The 17,560-nt window shown below is 36.2% G+C and overlaps 1 protein-coding gene across 1 annotated transcript in view; it reads left to right on the forward strand.

The window, feature by feature from the left end:
• The window catches only part of LOC104464027 (V-type proton ATPase subunit d 2), a 19,892-nt gene extending 14,465 nt beyond the window's left edge, over window positions 1-5,427 (forward strand). The window contains exons 6-8 of the mRNA XM_010076586.1: window positions 2,600-2,776; window positions 4,091-4,168; window positions 4,702-5,427. Of these exons, the coding sequence (XP_010074888.1) occupies window positions 2,600-2,776; window positions 4,091-4,168; window positions 4,702-4,863 (417 nt within the window). The 3' untranslated portion in view covers window positions 4,864-5,427. The remainder of the gene's footprint in view (window positions 1-2,599; window positions 2,777-4,090; window positions 4,169-4,701) is intronic.
• The last annotated feature ends 12,133 nt before the right edge of the window (window positions 5,428-17,560 follow it).

A 17,560-nucleotide genomic window follows, 5' to 3' on the forward strand; every position in this document is an offset into this window, starting at 1 on the left:
TTCATGGGGTTTATCAGAGTTCTTTGCAGAGTTTGAGAGCCAGACCACCCATTTGCTTTTTCTGGATAAGCAAAACTTAGACCCTGGAAACTGAAAAAAATTCACTGACCTCTAGTGATATCACACTAAAAGTTTGTATTATAGGAGAGAGATAATAACCCTGGGACCTCACCTCTGAAGGAAGAATGAGCCCAAATTACATCTTACAAAACAACATCCTAAAAGGGAATGCAATTCCATATTTTTTTTAACCAGGTCATAATGTTTCAATTTATATTCAAAAGAAAATAGTTTTTAATCAAATTGACCAGAAATTAAGTATTTTGACTATTCTTCTCTACAAAATAAAAATCGATAAATTGGCTGGCAGAGGTAAAGACATTTCCCACAGTTGATTCACATTTTTCAGAAAGTTCATTTTTAGCTAGAAATTCTTGCTGAGAGCAGATTAGTTACCAATGCTGGTTTAGCCACGCTGTAAAAGGCTCTTTATACCAGTGGTAACAGTTTGGTCTATGATAAGCTTCTTTAAAACCCCTGTCTAATGTCAATCAGCTAGGAGGATAATCTTTTCTTTAGAAGATTTCCTTTTCTATAACATTTTACTAACCTGAAGACACACACAGAAAACAGATATTGCTAATGGTTGAATTCACAAAAAGACAAATTTTTAATTATTCAAAAGAATACTTGCTATTTATTCTGTAATCTTATATGTAAGACTACCAACCTGACCCTATCAGAATGAGGGCTGAGGTATTTAGTTCCCCAACTCCTTGACTACCAGTCATGGTGCCAACCTTCCACATTAAAAGTACTGACAATCTCTCTTCCACCATGGACAGGAAATGTTGCATGTTAAACTCTGAATGTGGCAAGAAACTGCAGGACTGCACTGCAACTAGTGCTGTGCCTGTTATTAGGACCCCATGCTAATTCTCAAGTAGCAGACACGCTACCTCAGTTTCCCATATGGAAACTAAAGCACTTAGAAAATGATTGTCCTGTGCCTCCACCTCTGCCTGCAGCAAGCAAATGGCCCAAGTCACCAAATAACTGCCTCATGGCTTTACTCACTATGGAGAACCTCACGTGCCAATAATATGATGAATTGAGAGGTCTGTATGGATGGGACCGATCCTGCAAATTTTCGCAGACTGGGAGCCACTGGAAGTAGGCCCCAAACCTGCTAGCATTAGTTGCAATTGCATCTGAGCATGCTTTTTTTTTTTTTTTTTCCTAACAAAATATTACAAATCTAACAGCTAGGTTCTACATGTCTTTAACAAGTTAAAAAAACAAAGCCTTTGTCCTTCCAAGACAGTTTCCCAGGGCTGATATGCCTGTTCGTATTAACAAGGCAAGTGAAATTTGGCCCTGTTATTCATTAGCTAGAAATCTTTTCAAGCACACTTGTTTTCTTCTCACTATTTCTCTATTGTTTACTCATTTTCCTTACTCTAAAGTCAGTGCCAGAGGGCAGCTGGGTCCCTGTTACAGTGTGTTCCAGTACACAGGAGCAGGACCTATGAATATGTGCTTAACTGCTAAAGTTGTAGAATTGCATTGCAAATGCAGACTTATTCAACAGAAAAGAGTACTTTTCTGATTAAAACAGATCAAAAATTCACAGCATAAGAAATTTTGCAAGCTGCCTAAAATGTGTGTATACCGTACATGCTTCACTGGGAAGATATTCCTGTGTAATCCCTGCAATTAGCAGGGCTCTGCTGTTCTTACAACGCAAAAGTAAGTGTTAAAGGAAAGAAATAAAACCATAGTCAATTTAGATCACAAAAGAGAAGAATAGATTTAAATCAGAAAGAATGGAGTAAGATTATTTTTATTTGCCATTGCATTTTTAATCCATACTGTAAGAATGGCAAGTGAAATTTTGCCTTGAACAAAGAACAACCTGAGATCTAGATACTAGAATGACTTTCAGTCTACTGCTGCAGGGAAAATACAGATACTACAGGCATCTAAACCTGGCAGAAGACACATAGCCTTTGATTTTATGTGTTAAAAATTAACTGCTATTTGAAACACCTGAAAACTTTAACTTGGCAAGGAAACAGCCCCCTCCACCTTATTGAATTATGGCATCAAATGTGCAGTTAGAAACAATTTATTTGCAAAATTTCCATTCAACCTACACTCTCAACAGCTCTCTGAGTTATCCCAGAACATATCTGTTGATTCTTGGTCCTTTCATGTATTACTATTATTAATAATAATAATAATAACAGTATTATTTCATAACTTCAGGAGGGTGTGTGAGGAATTTTTTTTGTTGTCAACGTCCGAGTAACTAAGTACAGAAATGAGGAAGTAGCAGAGATGATATTTTCAGTATAGAAATCAAAGAATAAAAGCAGTGTCTGCAAAACACTCTTTGATTTCCTAGTTAAAATTTAACAAGTTTAGGAAATTGCAAATTAGGATTTACAATTTTTAAAATAAGGTATGTTTCTAATGCTCTGAAGTCCACTTTTTTTTTTAAGTTTCCATGGTTTATCTTACTGAAAAAAACATCCTCACCTTAATTTAGAATGAGATCTCTAATAACATCTCTTTATTCTTTGTTTTGCTCACTAAGTTTGAGGCAGACAGACGTGCCTTTATCATCACCATTAATTCATTTGGCACTGAGCTGAGTAAAGACGACCGAGAGAAGCTGTACCCAACCTGTGGAAAACTGTATCCAGAAGGTTTACACCTGTTGGCCAATGCAGATGATTACGAGCAAGTGAAGTGTGTTGCAGACTACTATGCAGTATGTAATCTAATTTCTTAAAAAAAAAGCCATAAAACAAATACTTAACATCTCTTGATGTCAGCAAAATTTTAAAGACTATGCACATAAGTTAAAAGCATTTTTGAGAGAGAAAAAAGATACCATAAAGATGTATATGGAATCAAAGGCCTTTGAAGTGAAGACATAAGATATATTATTACTTTAGTGCGATACAAAGTTCCTCTTACAGTGATGTTTAAATAAGACCAAGCCACACTCTAGTAAATACAACTCTTCCCACTTCATTAACCCTCCTCACAGCTGCTGCATCCAAGATTTTGGAGCAAAAGCATAAGCAATTTTAAAATGAGATGACCAAACAATACATGCTACAGATGAGTGCAAACCTGATTTATTGCTAGTGTAATGTAAAAATGTACTTCTGAAAAGTTTTCTCTAAATCAAAGAAATAGATGAAGTTGTTAATATTAATGTGACTATTATCAAAGATTAATCAATATGCAGCACTTGCTCTGTGAATTAACTGTGGTACTCTGAGTACCTATAATATTTAAGCTACCTCCAAGTAGGTACACAAAACAAAATGATGTCTGGTCAGAAGAAACAAAGACGGAGATGCACATCTGTTTCTGTGCATAAGCAGAACGTTAGAAGCATGTGTCACCATGTCAATGTGGTACAGAGCAAGTCTATTCACGTGACGGTGGGATATTTAGACAAATTTGGGAACCATTGTACTAGACCTATACTGCACTACTATTTTATAGGAAAAACAAAACCAATACAGAGAGAAGCAAACTACACAGAAATTTAACACATAAGAAAAGAAGTCAAATATATCTGCACAAAATATTCCAGGATGACATATCAGACTAATGGATTTAGATACAATATTGACGCAGATCAAGCAAATCTAGCTGACTATTGGAAGCAAAATGAGCAGCCATGTGAGGATCAGAGGTCAGGGTTTTGGCTTCATTTACAGCTCTGGCTCTGATGGAGACTATTTGTACAAGAAGTTCAGTGCTCTCTGTCCAAAGGAGTGAAAGGTCATGTGTCACTTTACAATAAGTCTCTTTTAGTCCCTTCAGTAAATTACTTCAAGTTGTAGGAAATGATGGTAAGAAATACAAGAACAAATGTGATTTTTCTTTCTTTAGCTGACTATATGCTTTTAACTTTTGATTTATGTAAAATCGTAATCTATATATGAGTTCTTCTATCCAGAAGGACTACTTAATGTAGATTAATTAATAAAGTAATGTAAGGTATCTGTGCTGCACAGAATGCAAAAGTACCTTATTTCCATTGCGTGGTTTTCTACGCTTTAAGGAATACAAGGCTGTCTTTGAAGGCGTAGGGAGTGGCACTGGAGAAAAGACATTGGAAGATGCATTTTTTGAACATGAGGTAAGAGCTTCTAACCTTAAAATATCAAAACAAAGGTTACCCACCTGGAATAACATTTAAAACAAGAATGAGGTGCTAGGGTTTTGATTCTACTATACTGCATCATTCAGTTTTGTATTCAAGCACACAGCATTTCTATGGCTGTCCAAATTGGGCTAATCAAAATTGAAGGATTTACTTTTTAAAATAAAATAAATCCTGGGACATTCTTCTGAAGTCTGGTTACACAACTGTCAACCCTGATGGCTTATCCAAAAGCCAACTCATATAAACCGCTTAATTAAATTTTTCTTGAGCAGTCTACTGAAGAAGGTATTTCACCACTGTCCTTTACTTACCTGTAATGTTGCTGTAGTCAATTACCAAAATTAACCCACAGATGACATTTCAATTATATTTATACTCAAGAGACTCCTAAATATAGTCATGGTTGCAAAGCTACATAGAAATCTTGATCATAAAAGCTACCATATAAAAATCACATTTGCCTTCTTTAATATTTTATCATAACACTTATTTCATCTTTTCCACAGGTAAAGCTGAATGTGCTTGCATTCATCAACCAGTTTCATTTTGGAGTATTTTACGCCTATGTAAAATTAAAAGAACAGGAATGCAGGAATATTGTATGGATTGCTGAATGCATTTCTCAGAGACACAGAACCAAAATTAACAACTACATTCCAATTTTCTAAACCTGAGAATTTATAATCCTACAAGGCCTGAAAATATGCATTATTTCACTGAAAAGAAGAAAAATCTTATTTCAAAAGTTATCTCTTATCAGATGATTTAAATTGTATTAATGCTAGTCTTATATACAGCAGTGTAAGAAAAAGTAATGCAATTAGAGATATGAGTACTTTATAAGGAAATATTAATGGGCTTATTAATAGTTTTTGTTGGTAGATTTGTTCCCCACTGTGCCCATGTTAATTTAATTGATCAATAAGAACTCCCTGCAAGGTCTTACATACATACTCTGTTTCTTTTGTGGAAGCAGGCTTTATATCAATGACATTTAAAAAGTTCTTTAATGGCTCAGTTTTGAATTAATGGTTTTCTCAAAGGGCCAACTAAACCACTACTTCTATCTTACACTTGTGGTCTTCTTCATGACACAAGATTGTATGAAGGACTTCATACACAAATAAGAGAGAAACTTTAGGGTTACTCTGAGATTCCCCTTAAGGAATCTCAAGAGAGAGCTTCCTGAACCTCTTTAACTGTAACACATCTCTGCAGGTAAATGTAAATAAGTAACTTCATTTTTATGAAAATGTTTTCAGTTATTCCTTTATGGTCACACGAGGAGCACTGTAAGTGTCAGACAGTGGGTGTCTGATCTACTCCACAGCAATGTAACGATCTCCTCCCAGCACACCAAAGACACTGTCTTCATGTATGCACTAGGGAAGATTATGAAACATGAATGAAAATACCAGCCAAGTCTGTATCAGTTTTACATCAGACACAAACAACACCAGCTTTGAGCTATCTGAGGACCTGGCCAAGACTGGTAACCAGAAATAGAGTGAACAGTTGAAGCTAGATTGTAGCAGGACAAGATTAATTCTGCTGAAGAAAAAGGAAGCATTTTGAAAGCCTTATCAACATTTTGCCTTCCTACTTAATTAAAAAAAATTGCCCTTTTATCTTTGGAACAGGCTATACCTTGATTTTCTACATGACTCCTTAGTTTCAGGCTGCACAACAGCAAATCTCAACCTTCAGCTGACTATTCCTCTAGTAATACGATACAGATAGAACATCCATTTCCTGCCGAGTAGACAGAAAAATAAAATATATCTGATGTCAACACCTCAGAATTATGGAAGACATTCAGGCATCATGGTTTTAAGCACTGAGATATGTCTCTCTCTATAACATATACATGTGCACCTGGATTCATACATAAAAAATAGAAAACTTTACCATTTTTATAGCTAAAACCACACTTAGATTGTAAATGTAACCAATGGGTCATATCCCAGAACATCCCATACTGATTTAATAGAGAATTGAGAAGATTTTTAACATTTCACTTTATTGTGAATCACAGAGAACCTTACACTATAACTTTTAAAAATACTTTCTCAGAGTTTCCTTCAGAAACAATTTAGCAGGAATTTAGAAAAATTGACTAAAAAAGAAATAAGTGTATAAGAAAATGTGCAGTCGCTTCCTTGCACTGTTTTTATTATCTTGCATTTCTTAACTTGTACTTCCCAGTCTAACGTGTGACCAATGCTTCCAGTTCACACCTATATCACAAACTGTATCGCAAACTATATCACAAACTATCTCACAAACTGCAATGAAAAAAGTAATAGGGCTACCTTCTCTCAAATTTGCATTTTTCTATATTTTTGAGTAATCACATTTAAAAAAATTGTTTTGAGCAGAAGAATAACAAAGTCAACCGGTCCGGGACACAGAAAACGAATTCATACAATGCAGCATAGTGCATGGATACTTTTTCTGTACTCATAAATCAAACCTCCCTACTTGAACAAAACAAATCAGCTGGCTTTTTGCCAAGAATTTTCTGAAGTGATTTGAAGGGGAAAGAATCTGCTCTCCACCCTAAATCGTTCTGTGCCAGGGAAGATATGCAGCTGCTATTGCTACAGTCTGTGGATACTGTTGGCTCAGAAAGATATGAGCAGCAATTGCAGCTTACATGATTGTGTTGTCAGCAGAACTGGTCTTTATGGAAAGGACAGCATCAGGGTTGATTGATGCTTTCTTCAAAACAACTTTCTAAATATTTGCTAAGTAAGGACAGGATGTAGTAGGCATTTACTATATTCAACTCAAGAATAAGCAAGAGAAACAACAGACTAAGAAAAGAATTAGGACTTTAAAGTTCTAAGTCCTCAAACACCTAGTTTTTTTTTCTATAAATAATGTAATTTACATTACTCTACTGTTGGTAAATTAGTCTTCATGCTGGTGTATATATATACAGGCACAAATATAAGAAAGCAATATGGCCATATATCACCTCTAACAAGATCTTATAGTGGAAGCCCAGATCACAGAATCACTACTACGAGCATCATTAACTTCTTCATGATAATGTCAACTTGTAGGACAGGAGAACGTGAGGCAATGAGCTACTTTTCCTGTTCTTTCTTATCCCTCTCAAACTATGCAGACAAATTTGTTCAACATAATTATTCTGACTATGCCCCTTTGCCTGTGTCTTCAATGGCAGATGAAGAGCAGGACCAGGAACGAGCTTCTGGTGAGCTCTGAGGGCTGTGAACCTTTCTTTCCCATCACTTGCTGGAGCTCAGGCCCAAAGTGCTTGCCATCTGCTCAGAAGCAGCTGAACAGCACCGAACCATGGATGGACTGGGCTGCAGTGCTTGAAGCACTTCCCATGCCCAGTCCCTCCTTCTTGCAGAAATGACAATTTCTGTCCGTGTTAGGAATTGAAGATTTATAAGATGAATCACATCAGATTGTGGTCCTAAGACTAGCTCTGGACTCACAGTCAGTTGACAACTGTAGACTCTCTTATTTTGGTTCTATCAATTCCAGGGTGAGTTTCAGGTAACACGAAAAGCAATCCAATATCATACTTGTCTTATTCTGCACATTTATGGATATTGAAGCTAATATTGTGTAACTTAATTTTCTCTCATACATGACAATATGATGCTTTCTGGTTTTACTAAATATGCTTAAGTTACAGAGCATATTTAACTCCTCAACAACTCTACTTAAGACCAAAACAGCAGATCCAAAGTATGCGAATGGAGTGATAGCTGGCCATCCTTTGGATTTGCATCCGAATTATAAAGCTGTTAACATGAAGATTGCTATAATGATTTGAACAAGAGATAAGACAAAGTCCAACGATGTGCTGGACAACTGGATTGCTTTACCAAAGAGTGTGGAGAAATGGTGTAATAGAAATCACAGAAAAAAGAAGTTATAAATGGCAATAATATCTACCAGGCAGTTAAAACAGTTTACACGACACAAAAGCTCATCTCAAACACACAGAAAATCATTCAATATATTGGGATATCTCCCAAATGACAAAGAGAAAATAAGAAATGGGATTCAGGAAACAGCAATACAAACCTCTCAAAGAACTCGGGTAAAAACTTTCGTATCGAAGACACACACTGAGAAACTGTTTGGAATCCATGTTTATTGGGACTTTCAATTTTAAAAAAAATTCCAACCCACTTAACTCAGCTGGCAGTGTTAATGCAAACATTCCAGATGTGGAACACAGCCACTGACAATCCCATCTTAGTGTGCCAGCCAGAAAAAAAAAAATGAATGCTCTATTTTCTATTAGTTTGGAGCTTCTCTAGGAGTAAAAAGAAGAAAAACTAATTGCTCTGAAAGTATGCAACAGGTAACTGCAATAATATAAGTCACAAGCCTAGTGACAGGTGCCATTTTTATAGCATAACTCATCTATTAAAATGAAACTTTAAAGTTCTGAATCTCTTGGAAGATATAGGCCTGAAGCACTAACCTTAAAATTTATTAAAAACTACAGTCTCATGAGATGATTATTGCACAATTTCTGTTTAAAAAAATTTTTTTTTTTTACTCTGTCTGTGCAATTATTGTCTGCCATCAAGTTACATACCCAGGGGCGGCTTTCACCTTTGGGCATGGTGGAATCTGTTGTCACTAGCATTTTAAAAAGCTTGCTGAAATCTTTTTTTGCTGTCTTAATATTGACATGTAGCAGTGCCATACCTCAGTGAAGTTTAAGAGGAAAATATAATACAAAACAGTATAGACTATTTACTATCAAGAAAATACTAACAAGGTGAAAGTAATTGTTATATTTTTGAAATGGAAGAAAATGGTCATTTGCACATGAAGGACCTTATAGCTTTGTTGTACACGCCCCTTTTCACGCTCAGCCCAAGCTGCTACATGTTCATCTCTGTCAGCTGCAGGACAGCCAGTGAAACCCTCATCGAGTTCTGTTGTGCAGACACAGGGAACAGGGAACTCAGCAATCCATTTAAGCATTACTGAACAGAAATTTAATATATGGAAGTTCATTACATGCTCTAACTTGCCACTTAAAACATGTAACAGCAATTCATATTGAGTATGAAAAGGAGCAGGTAGAAGTTTCAAGGTCCTTGATAAGATAATGGCCATATTTTATTGTTTTCTAATCTAGAAAAAATGAATATTCTTATCTCGTTAGTATTCTATTGAAAAAGTATATATTGTTTTTCTTTTGTGCTGAATTGTTCTCTTAAACTTCTGTTTTGTTGTTTGCACATGCATGTACACACACACGCGCGCGTGCATAGTCCATAAAATTTTCTATTGAGTCACATACCGACTGGAAATTGAGAGAGCAAACACTGGGTAAATCAGTCTAAAATAAATTTAAAAACTGCTTCACAACACTTTTTTTCCAGCAAAAATGTAAAGAACAATTAAAACATTTGAAAGACCTGTAACAAAATCCATTAAAGCCAAACAAAGCAGAAGAATCTCTGTTTGCATTTTCAACTGAACTGATTTAGATCACCAGTTCTTTGGGAAAAGTACCGCATTCCCTTCATACCATACAGCACAAGAGGCAAATGAGAGCACTCAAACAACTACAGGCCTGATCTAAGCTCATACAAATTCTTTATATCTATAACAATACTTCAGTTTAATTCAGCTGAGCCCTATACCAGTGTTGTTTACAACCTCTGACTATATTAACCAAAAAACCCAAACAAGCTTGAGTATGGCAGAGTTTGGAGACAAAAGCTGTTCCTTATCTGGATGAACCAAGAAACAAAGACAAGGAGGCCACATATTCTCTGCCCTTAGTAAGGAAACTTTAAAAATTCAAAAAGCAGAAATTATTATTTTAAAAAGTCTCCCCCACTAGACCAGAGCTTCAGCAGAAATGGCTTAATGAAACATATATATTTTAGTAAAAGATAGGATTGAACCATCACAACTGTTACAGAATTGAAGTGTTTCATCTATCATCTGTTACATGAAGACGGAGTACTAACACTGTTACAAACGTGCAGAAGCCAAAGAAGCCAAAATAAAACAGATGAAGTTTATTTATAGCAAATATTATGACTTTCGTAGATGTATGAAAACCACAAACAAATTCCAATGACTCTAAACAATATGTTATAAAATCATTTTATGGCAAAAAATTAACAAATGATTTAACAAAAGCATATAAATACATACAGTAAAAGCTACTGTAGGTAATAGCACACTAATCTGCTCTTACAGAAAAAGATGACAATGCTCTTACTGCATTCAGCTGGAGCAGGGTTAGAACCTCTGGGGTGACTAAGTCGCCACATTCATGTAAGCTGCATACACAAGGTTTTATGAGAAAAACCTGAACCTGTCCTTAGAGCTGCCCAGTGTGGTCGCCTGCTGCACAGTGTCCTGCAGCAGCCAGGACACTGAGAAGAACTATTGTGCAAGGCAGTTAACCAGCATGGTCACTGTGCCCAGCATGGGTCACGAAGCACTGAGCTGACTGACAAAGATAATACTTTCTTAGAACCCTTAGGTGCACTGGCAATCATGGCTGATGCTATCAATTTCTTTGAGCACATTTCTCTACCACTCCTCGTTGGCAGGAGACAATAACTGAGAAGTTCTGCCAATGCTATCTCTCACTACTTCCCTCTCTGGTCTTCATGATCTACAATTAGAGCACTTCTGAGCAGGTGCATTTCAGTTCGAGTTCAGAGGTTTGATCATCTGACTAATTAAACAGAACTATTCAATTTAGTATATTGGGAGCCAGCCGCATGAACCCTCCTCTTTTTGCTCAACACAAGCCTGCAGAAACCAACCAGTGAAAGCCTCCAAAATCAGTGGGAGCCACTGCTAATAAAGCATGCTAGTAAAAGTGACTGCACAAAATAATGTCATGACTTACACATCAGAGCCTTATTTCTATAATTTTAATGCAAGGAGTCTGTCATCTAAAGGTGTGAGCTTTAATGTTTTTCTCTTAAAAAGAGCAGTAACAGTTTACAACCTCCACCATGAAACAGAGGCTGTCAGTCTAAACGTAACCATACCACTGTAGCTTTTTCCTCCTATGGTTTTTAGATCAGCCCTTGTTATTGAATAATGACAAAAAAGTTATACTTTGTCATTCATCTTAATTTCTGAGGACTCTAACCTTACCAAAGCGCAAGCCAAGTTTTGCATTAAAACAAACCCTTGCCAAAAGTGTTAACTCACTGATCAAAATGCTGGCCTTTCCAATCAGACCTACTCTAGCACTAAATGCTGCTTTATTTAAGTGTCTCTCAGCAAATCAAATATTTCCCTGCACAAGTCTTCAAGAGGTGTTGGCCAGATCTTGAACAAACATTCCATCTAGCTGCCCAGTCTTGTCCTTGAAGTAGGCAGCTCCACATTTCCTGGAACTAACTCCAAAAAAAAAAAAAAAGTTACTGAAACAGATTGCAACCACTCATTCAAGACCTTGGAGTACCGTGAACTCTACAGCCCTGAACTGAATTTGAGACCTAGCAGGAAAACGGGATAGTGAACAGGAAATCAAGAAACTAGAAAGTTCTTTCTTGTAAGTATTACTTAGAATACACGCTGATGTATTCCATATCTGCTGGATATACTTTATGAGTGGCATATGCATTTTTAGGACTGGGATATTTAAACTCTAGGGTTATAAAACCAGTGCAAATACTAGAACCAAACACAAAACCAACTGAAGGTGAGAAGAGTGGTTTACTAATGGGCATTACTGACTGGAATTACATTAAGCAGTCCATATGCTGTTCTAATGATCTGAAGAATTAAAAAAAAATGTCTGCTATCTTCTTGAGGAACTGCATACAGGATTAATCTCAGAAGCCTCTTTATTGACAGCCGGGTCTTCCAAGTCTAAAAGAAAATCACTGTTTTGGGAAAATCCACATTGTTCTTAAATATCACCCAATGAATGGTATCAGACTTGATTTGCCCCTACAGGAGAGTTAAACAGTACAGATCATTAAGCAAATTAAGATCATATGATGTTTCTATGGTTTCTTGGCAGCAGGACAGGCAGTGAACTGCCATTTTGTGACAAATAACAAATAATTAAATTTTGTAAATGGCAGCTCAGAACAATAGAGACCTTAATTTTTGTGCGTGAAATACACAGGTATGGTTTAATATCCCAGAGTATTTTTAAGCAAAACCCTTAATGCTGAAGATTTTACTGCAGTTAGTCATAACTATGGCTATACACCCTGGGAAGGGTGGGAACAGGAGTTTAAATTAGCAACAGCCAAGGAGGTACAGGATCCACACATCTACAGCCATCCATAATCAGCCTTACCTTAATCACGGTTAGGTTCTGTTTTGGCCAGCTGCTGCTTCTGTTTAAATGTTGAGATTGATAATAATGTACCATCTGAGGAGAATGATAGAGGACAAAGTTGACCCAGATACCTGCATTCTAGAAGGTTTAAACTACTGCAATTTTTTCTTCTGCTTAGGCTTTGTGCTCTTAGGGAATAAAAAGTGATAATACAGTTCCATACAAGTAATGAGCCTCTGAAATGCTGCAGACAAAACATATTTACCAAACAATACTCACTTGTATTCTAATGAAGTGATAGCAATTAAAATGTAGAAGTTTTCAAATATGTTCTACTCTTTGATTTTACTTACAGAATAGGTGAGGTAGATAGGTATGTAGGTATGTTTTAATTTGTACTACAATGCCTATAGCTCTTCATCGAGATAATGAGTCCCTTCACCCACTGTCAGAGTACATAACCTAAGAGCTAAAAACTGACTGCCAGGTAAACGGCCACTTCACAGAGTGCCCTAACATTAAGATTTATTTCTTCCCATGTACTGTCTGGACAGCTTAAGCAACTCAAAATGGATCCTGCACGCTGAGCAAAGAGACAAATATTGCTGATCAACTGCACACTGAGCAAAGAGATATATATCGCTGATCAACAGCAAATGCTAAGCAGAGGGCACAGCTATACTTCTCAGCAATATACATGGGCTATCCAATGCTGGAAAAGGAGGCTGCTCCCAGGTATAGATGCCAACAACTGCATTAACTTATCAATTAAAACCCCCATCAGGGAGTTCTTGGGGTTGGTCTCTGCTGCCAGAACCACTTCTTTATCTATAGCCAACAGTGAAAGCACTGAAATAGTTTTGGCTGGCTGTTGAACAACCCAAGCTCAAACGTCCTAACCAGCATAATTTTAAAGTATGAATTTGCAAGTCCAAGACCCTGGAAACCAGATGAAAGTGGGCCCTGAAACCAATGGATTTTAAGTCTCTAGACTTCTTGCACATGTACAGAGTGGCTCTGCATGACAGGAAGTAAGTTGGAGTTGCACCAGTTGCTGCTCCTAAGTGAGTTTAAGCAAGATGTAGTCACTAACTTGTTCAGACTGAAACAACGCTGGGCAAAAGACAGGCAGAAATCCAGCAAATCAACTGGAAAACCTGGAAATCAAATGACAGGTGAATTTAGACATTTTGAGAGTCAGAGGCTGAGCAAGGTTTGCTTGGTGCAATTTTAGAATCAAAAGCTTCAAGCATGCCAGAGTTCTGTTTTCAGTGACAAAGTCCTAATTGGTTTAAGCTCTATAAACAACACAGAGTGGAAAAATATTAACACGTTAGTGCTGGCAGATCAAAGAACAGAGTGATTTCCCAAGGCCACTTTGGCAAAAGACACAAGAACTGAGCACACATTTCTCAAGTCCTAGCCCAGCATTTCCACCAGAAGATTCTTTTTAAAAGATTTATTTCCCAAATAATCTTACCAAGAATGCATAGTTGACTCCCAAAGAGTAGGTCAAATTATCATCAAAGAATGACTACCCTGAAAAGACTCTCTGTTTTCTCTTTCATTGTGCTAAACAACCTAAACAAACTCAGTCTTTCCTTGTAGACCAAATTTTCTAGATGTCTGATAAAATCTGTTGGTTTGCTCTGGATTCTTTCCAATTAGCACACATTTTCTGAAGTGCACCAATTAAGAGTAGTTTTGGGCACAGCACCAATCACATTAATGAGAATGATGACTATTAAAAACTCTCTCAAAACATTTCAGTTTGTGCACTTATGAAGTACACAATATAAGCAGAAAAAAAATAAATAAGACCTTTTGGAAATTTAAGTCTCCCAAAAGAGTTCTATCACCTACTCAAAGATGGTGGTAACAAAGTCAGATTGTTACTCAGACAGTATTTGAAGTGACAGAATGAGCAAGTAATTGACATATTCTGGCGAAGTCACACAGCATCCAGAATGGGAACAATGATCTAATTCCACTCAAAGAAAAAACAGTTAGACAGTCTGTCTCTATGAAATCAGAAATTCAGAAATACGCAGAGCAATACCAAAACCTGTCATAAACCTGAAAAAGCAAAATGACATAATCTTATGGTACTCTGATACCAGTTCAGAACTGTCCAACTTTATAGAAATTTTGCTTGAAGACAGTATTGTATTTATCTCAAGTAATGCATCTGGATCTGACAAAAAAAAAAAAAAGCTGTTTTTCAGGAGGTACCTGCAAACATATACAAAACTAATACTAGCTGCAATAGGATGATTTTTACAAGACAAGCAGCAGTGCAGACCAAGTCACATTTTGTCAAAAAGTGTTTGGGCACAGTCTCTCCTTGGCTAAGAAAAATAATGCTCACACTCAGCTCAGTGGCTTCTCTACTTGTAATGCAGTAATTTATGAATCCTATCATAATTAATACCAAAATTTCAGAAAATAATCTATCAGGTTTCTGTTACAAATGGGATCCACCAACTTAACAAGAGTTTTGACAGTTTGAAATGGTCATGTACACGTGTGTACATTCATAATGCACGATACAGCTGCACTCCTGCCCTCCACACTCAGGCGTGCTCTTATAGTCTTAATATAAGGAAATGCTCAATAGTGAAAGGATCCTATCTTGGAAAGAAGACCAGACAATGGTAAAGTTATTGCTAAGCTGAAAAAAAATTGTTCTGTGGCAAAAAACTTTTTGTCAAGACAAAAGGTGTGTTGTGAAGCAAAATCCAAAACATTGTCTTTTGTCTTATTAAAACAATAGCAAAGAACTTTTACCTCTTCCCTATATAAGATATTCAGGTATTTATGGCCTCTACAAAGACATGAGTTATCATTATCAATAATAACAAACAGAATTAGGGTTGCTTTTTGCCACATTACTACAAGATCTTGTTCCCACTTTCTTCCAGGCTGCAAGCCACATGAAATTAATTGACATGCTTCCAAGCTGTAAGTTTTACTCCCATCCAAAAGCAATGAAAAATGAAATTAATCATATTTCATGCCCTTTCTCTCTGAAAGAGAAAATTGGGTAAAAGTGAACTTAGAAATGTATGTAAAACAATGAAGGCATAAGATGTTATGAATTTAAACTAAACTAACCTTGCTGACTTTTGAAAGCCTCGCTGGCTTTTGAAACCTGGATGCTCAGGAATTATACTACTTTGTCAGACAGAACTACATTAGTTAGAAAATGAGTCCTCTAGCAAAAACATAGAAGGAAAAAAAAAAATCAGAATAAACTAATTTTGTATTAAAAGCAAAATAAAAAAAAAAACACTATTGCTGCACATCTGGATAACTCTTTAAAGAAATCTTAATTAGATTGTCAACATTTCATGACATTGAGTGGATTGCATACATCAGAGAAATTACAACCCATCAGTTAACTGGCCAGGTCTAAGTCAGTTCATTGCCACAGTATATGAATGACTGAACCGAACAGAAAAACGCTCCATACAGTGACTTCCTTGATCAACTTTAGGCTTGTAATCTCCTAACAGTGTTTTTAAGAACTTTTTTTAACTATAAGAGAAAAACAACAACCACAAAATATTTTGGAATTTTAGATGACAGATTTTTTGCATGAAACCATACAGAAAAATAATGTATTAAACTCAAATTGACCTTCCAGACCAGCAGCACAAGAAAACAGCCCTTTCATAACTGAAATACTGGCGATGCTAAAGACTAGAAGATATTGTAATAACTGAGCATCATGGGACAAAGAGTCAACTCCACTAAATCATGATTACAAAATTAAAATCCATTTGACTTGAGTCTTCTTCTGACTGGAGCCTATCCAGCTTTGTCAGTTATGTCAGTTGCAATAAAAAAAACCATGACTTGCAGCTCAGCCTTGCTATCAATTGTTTATTTGCAGGTATTTCAGTGTATTAAAAATGACAGTGAAACTTTATAATCCTTTTAAATATAAAAACTTTGCAAGTTTTACAATAATCTGTACATCCAAGCTTTGCTTTTTAAAATAAAATGGCTTCTCATCTCCATTACATTACAATTACAGATTGACTGAAAATGCAATTACAACATCTTAGCAGCTATCCAAGTCTTGTGTTTGCTGTTTGGCCACTGGTGGTGCAGCAAGCACAGCTGCTGAAAAAATAAAAGTAGTACCTTGGAAACAGCAACGGCTAAGTATGTGGATCACTCTTATGCCTAACATTTTAGGAAAGAAATCTGTTTCAATTACTACCAAGAGGCTAATGTAATTGAACAAGAATAGACTGACATAGCTTTGCAGAAAACCCAAACAGTTGTTTTCCACGAGCAGACTATTTCAGAACAACTCTGGATTATCTCTGCCTTTAGAAGGGATATTACCTATGCAAAAATTTTTACACTTCCTTCTGCTTTTCTTACCATTTCCCTTTCAAATAGTGACTGACCTTGAACCTTCATGAGTGTATCAAATCACTCATATGCAAGCCAAGTTACCGTTAAAAAAATAACTCATCCAAAATTACATGTGTTCTCACTTTGTTGCTACATGAATCTTTTACTCCTCTTGTTTCACTGAGTTCCACTTTTGTTAACGTCTGTCTCATTTTCTTTGCACTTTACTTTCATTAAAAAAATACGAAAATAAGCTTGTATCCCAAGACAAATCAACAAAATTGGTCTGTGGCTTTCCTGAATATGGCAAGACTAGCACGCTCCTTAAAAAAGTTAACGTGATACATCTTGGGAAAGAGGGGAGAAAATAAAAGACTTACATTTGAGAAACGGAAGTTAACCCTCTCCTCCTAAATGTGTTTTTCATTTAATTCATTAAAAAATCTATATCATTAGGGAACTTGGTCTTGCTAACTGACATTTTTATATTATTATAGGTACTCAACTCAAGTTAGATTCTTCCAGCATTCTCAAATAAACTGTTATTTCACTGGAAGTAAGTATCAAGAAACATCACTGGATATTGCTGGAAAAACATTTTTTTAATATTCTGCAGACTTAAATACAGTAATCAACTGTCTAAAAAGAGTTACATCAGTCAATACACCTTTTTTCCTACTAATTTTTTGGAAAAGGGCTGAAAATGAATC

Source organism: Pterocles gutturalis, unplaced genomic scaffold (assembly GCF_000699245.1).
Source record: "Pterocles gutturalis isolate BGI_N339 unplaced genomic scaffold, ASM69924v1 scaffold40038, whole genome shotgun sequence".
Classification (NCBI taxonomy): domain Eukaryota; kingdom Metazoa; phylum Chordata; class Aves; order Pterocliformes; family Pteroclidae; genus Pterocles; species Pterocles gutturalis.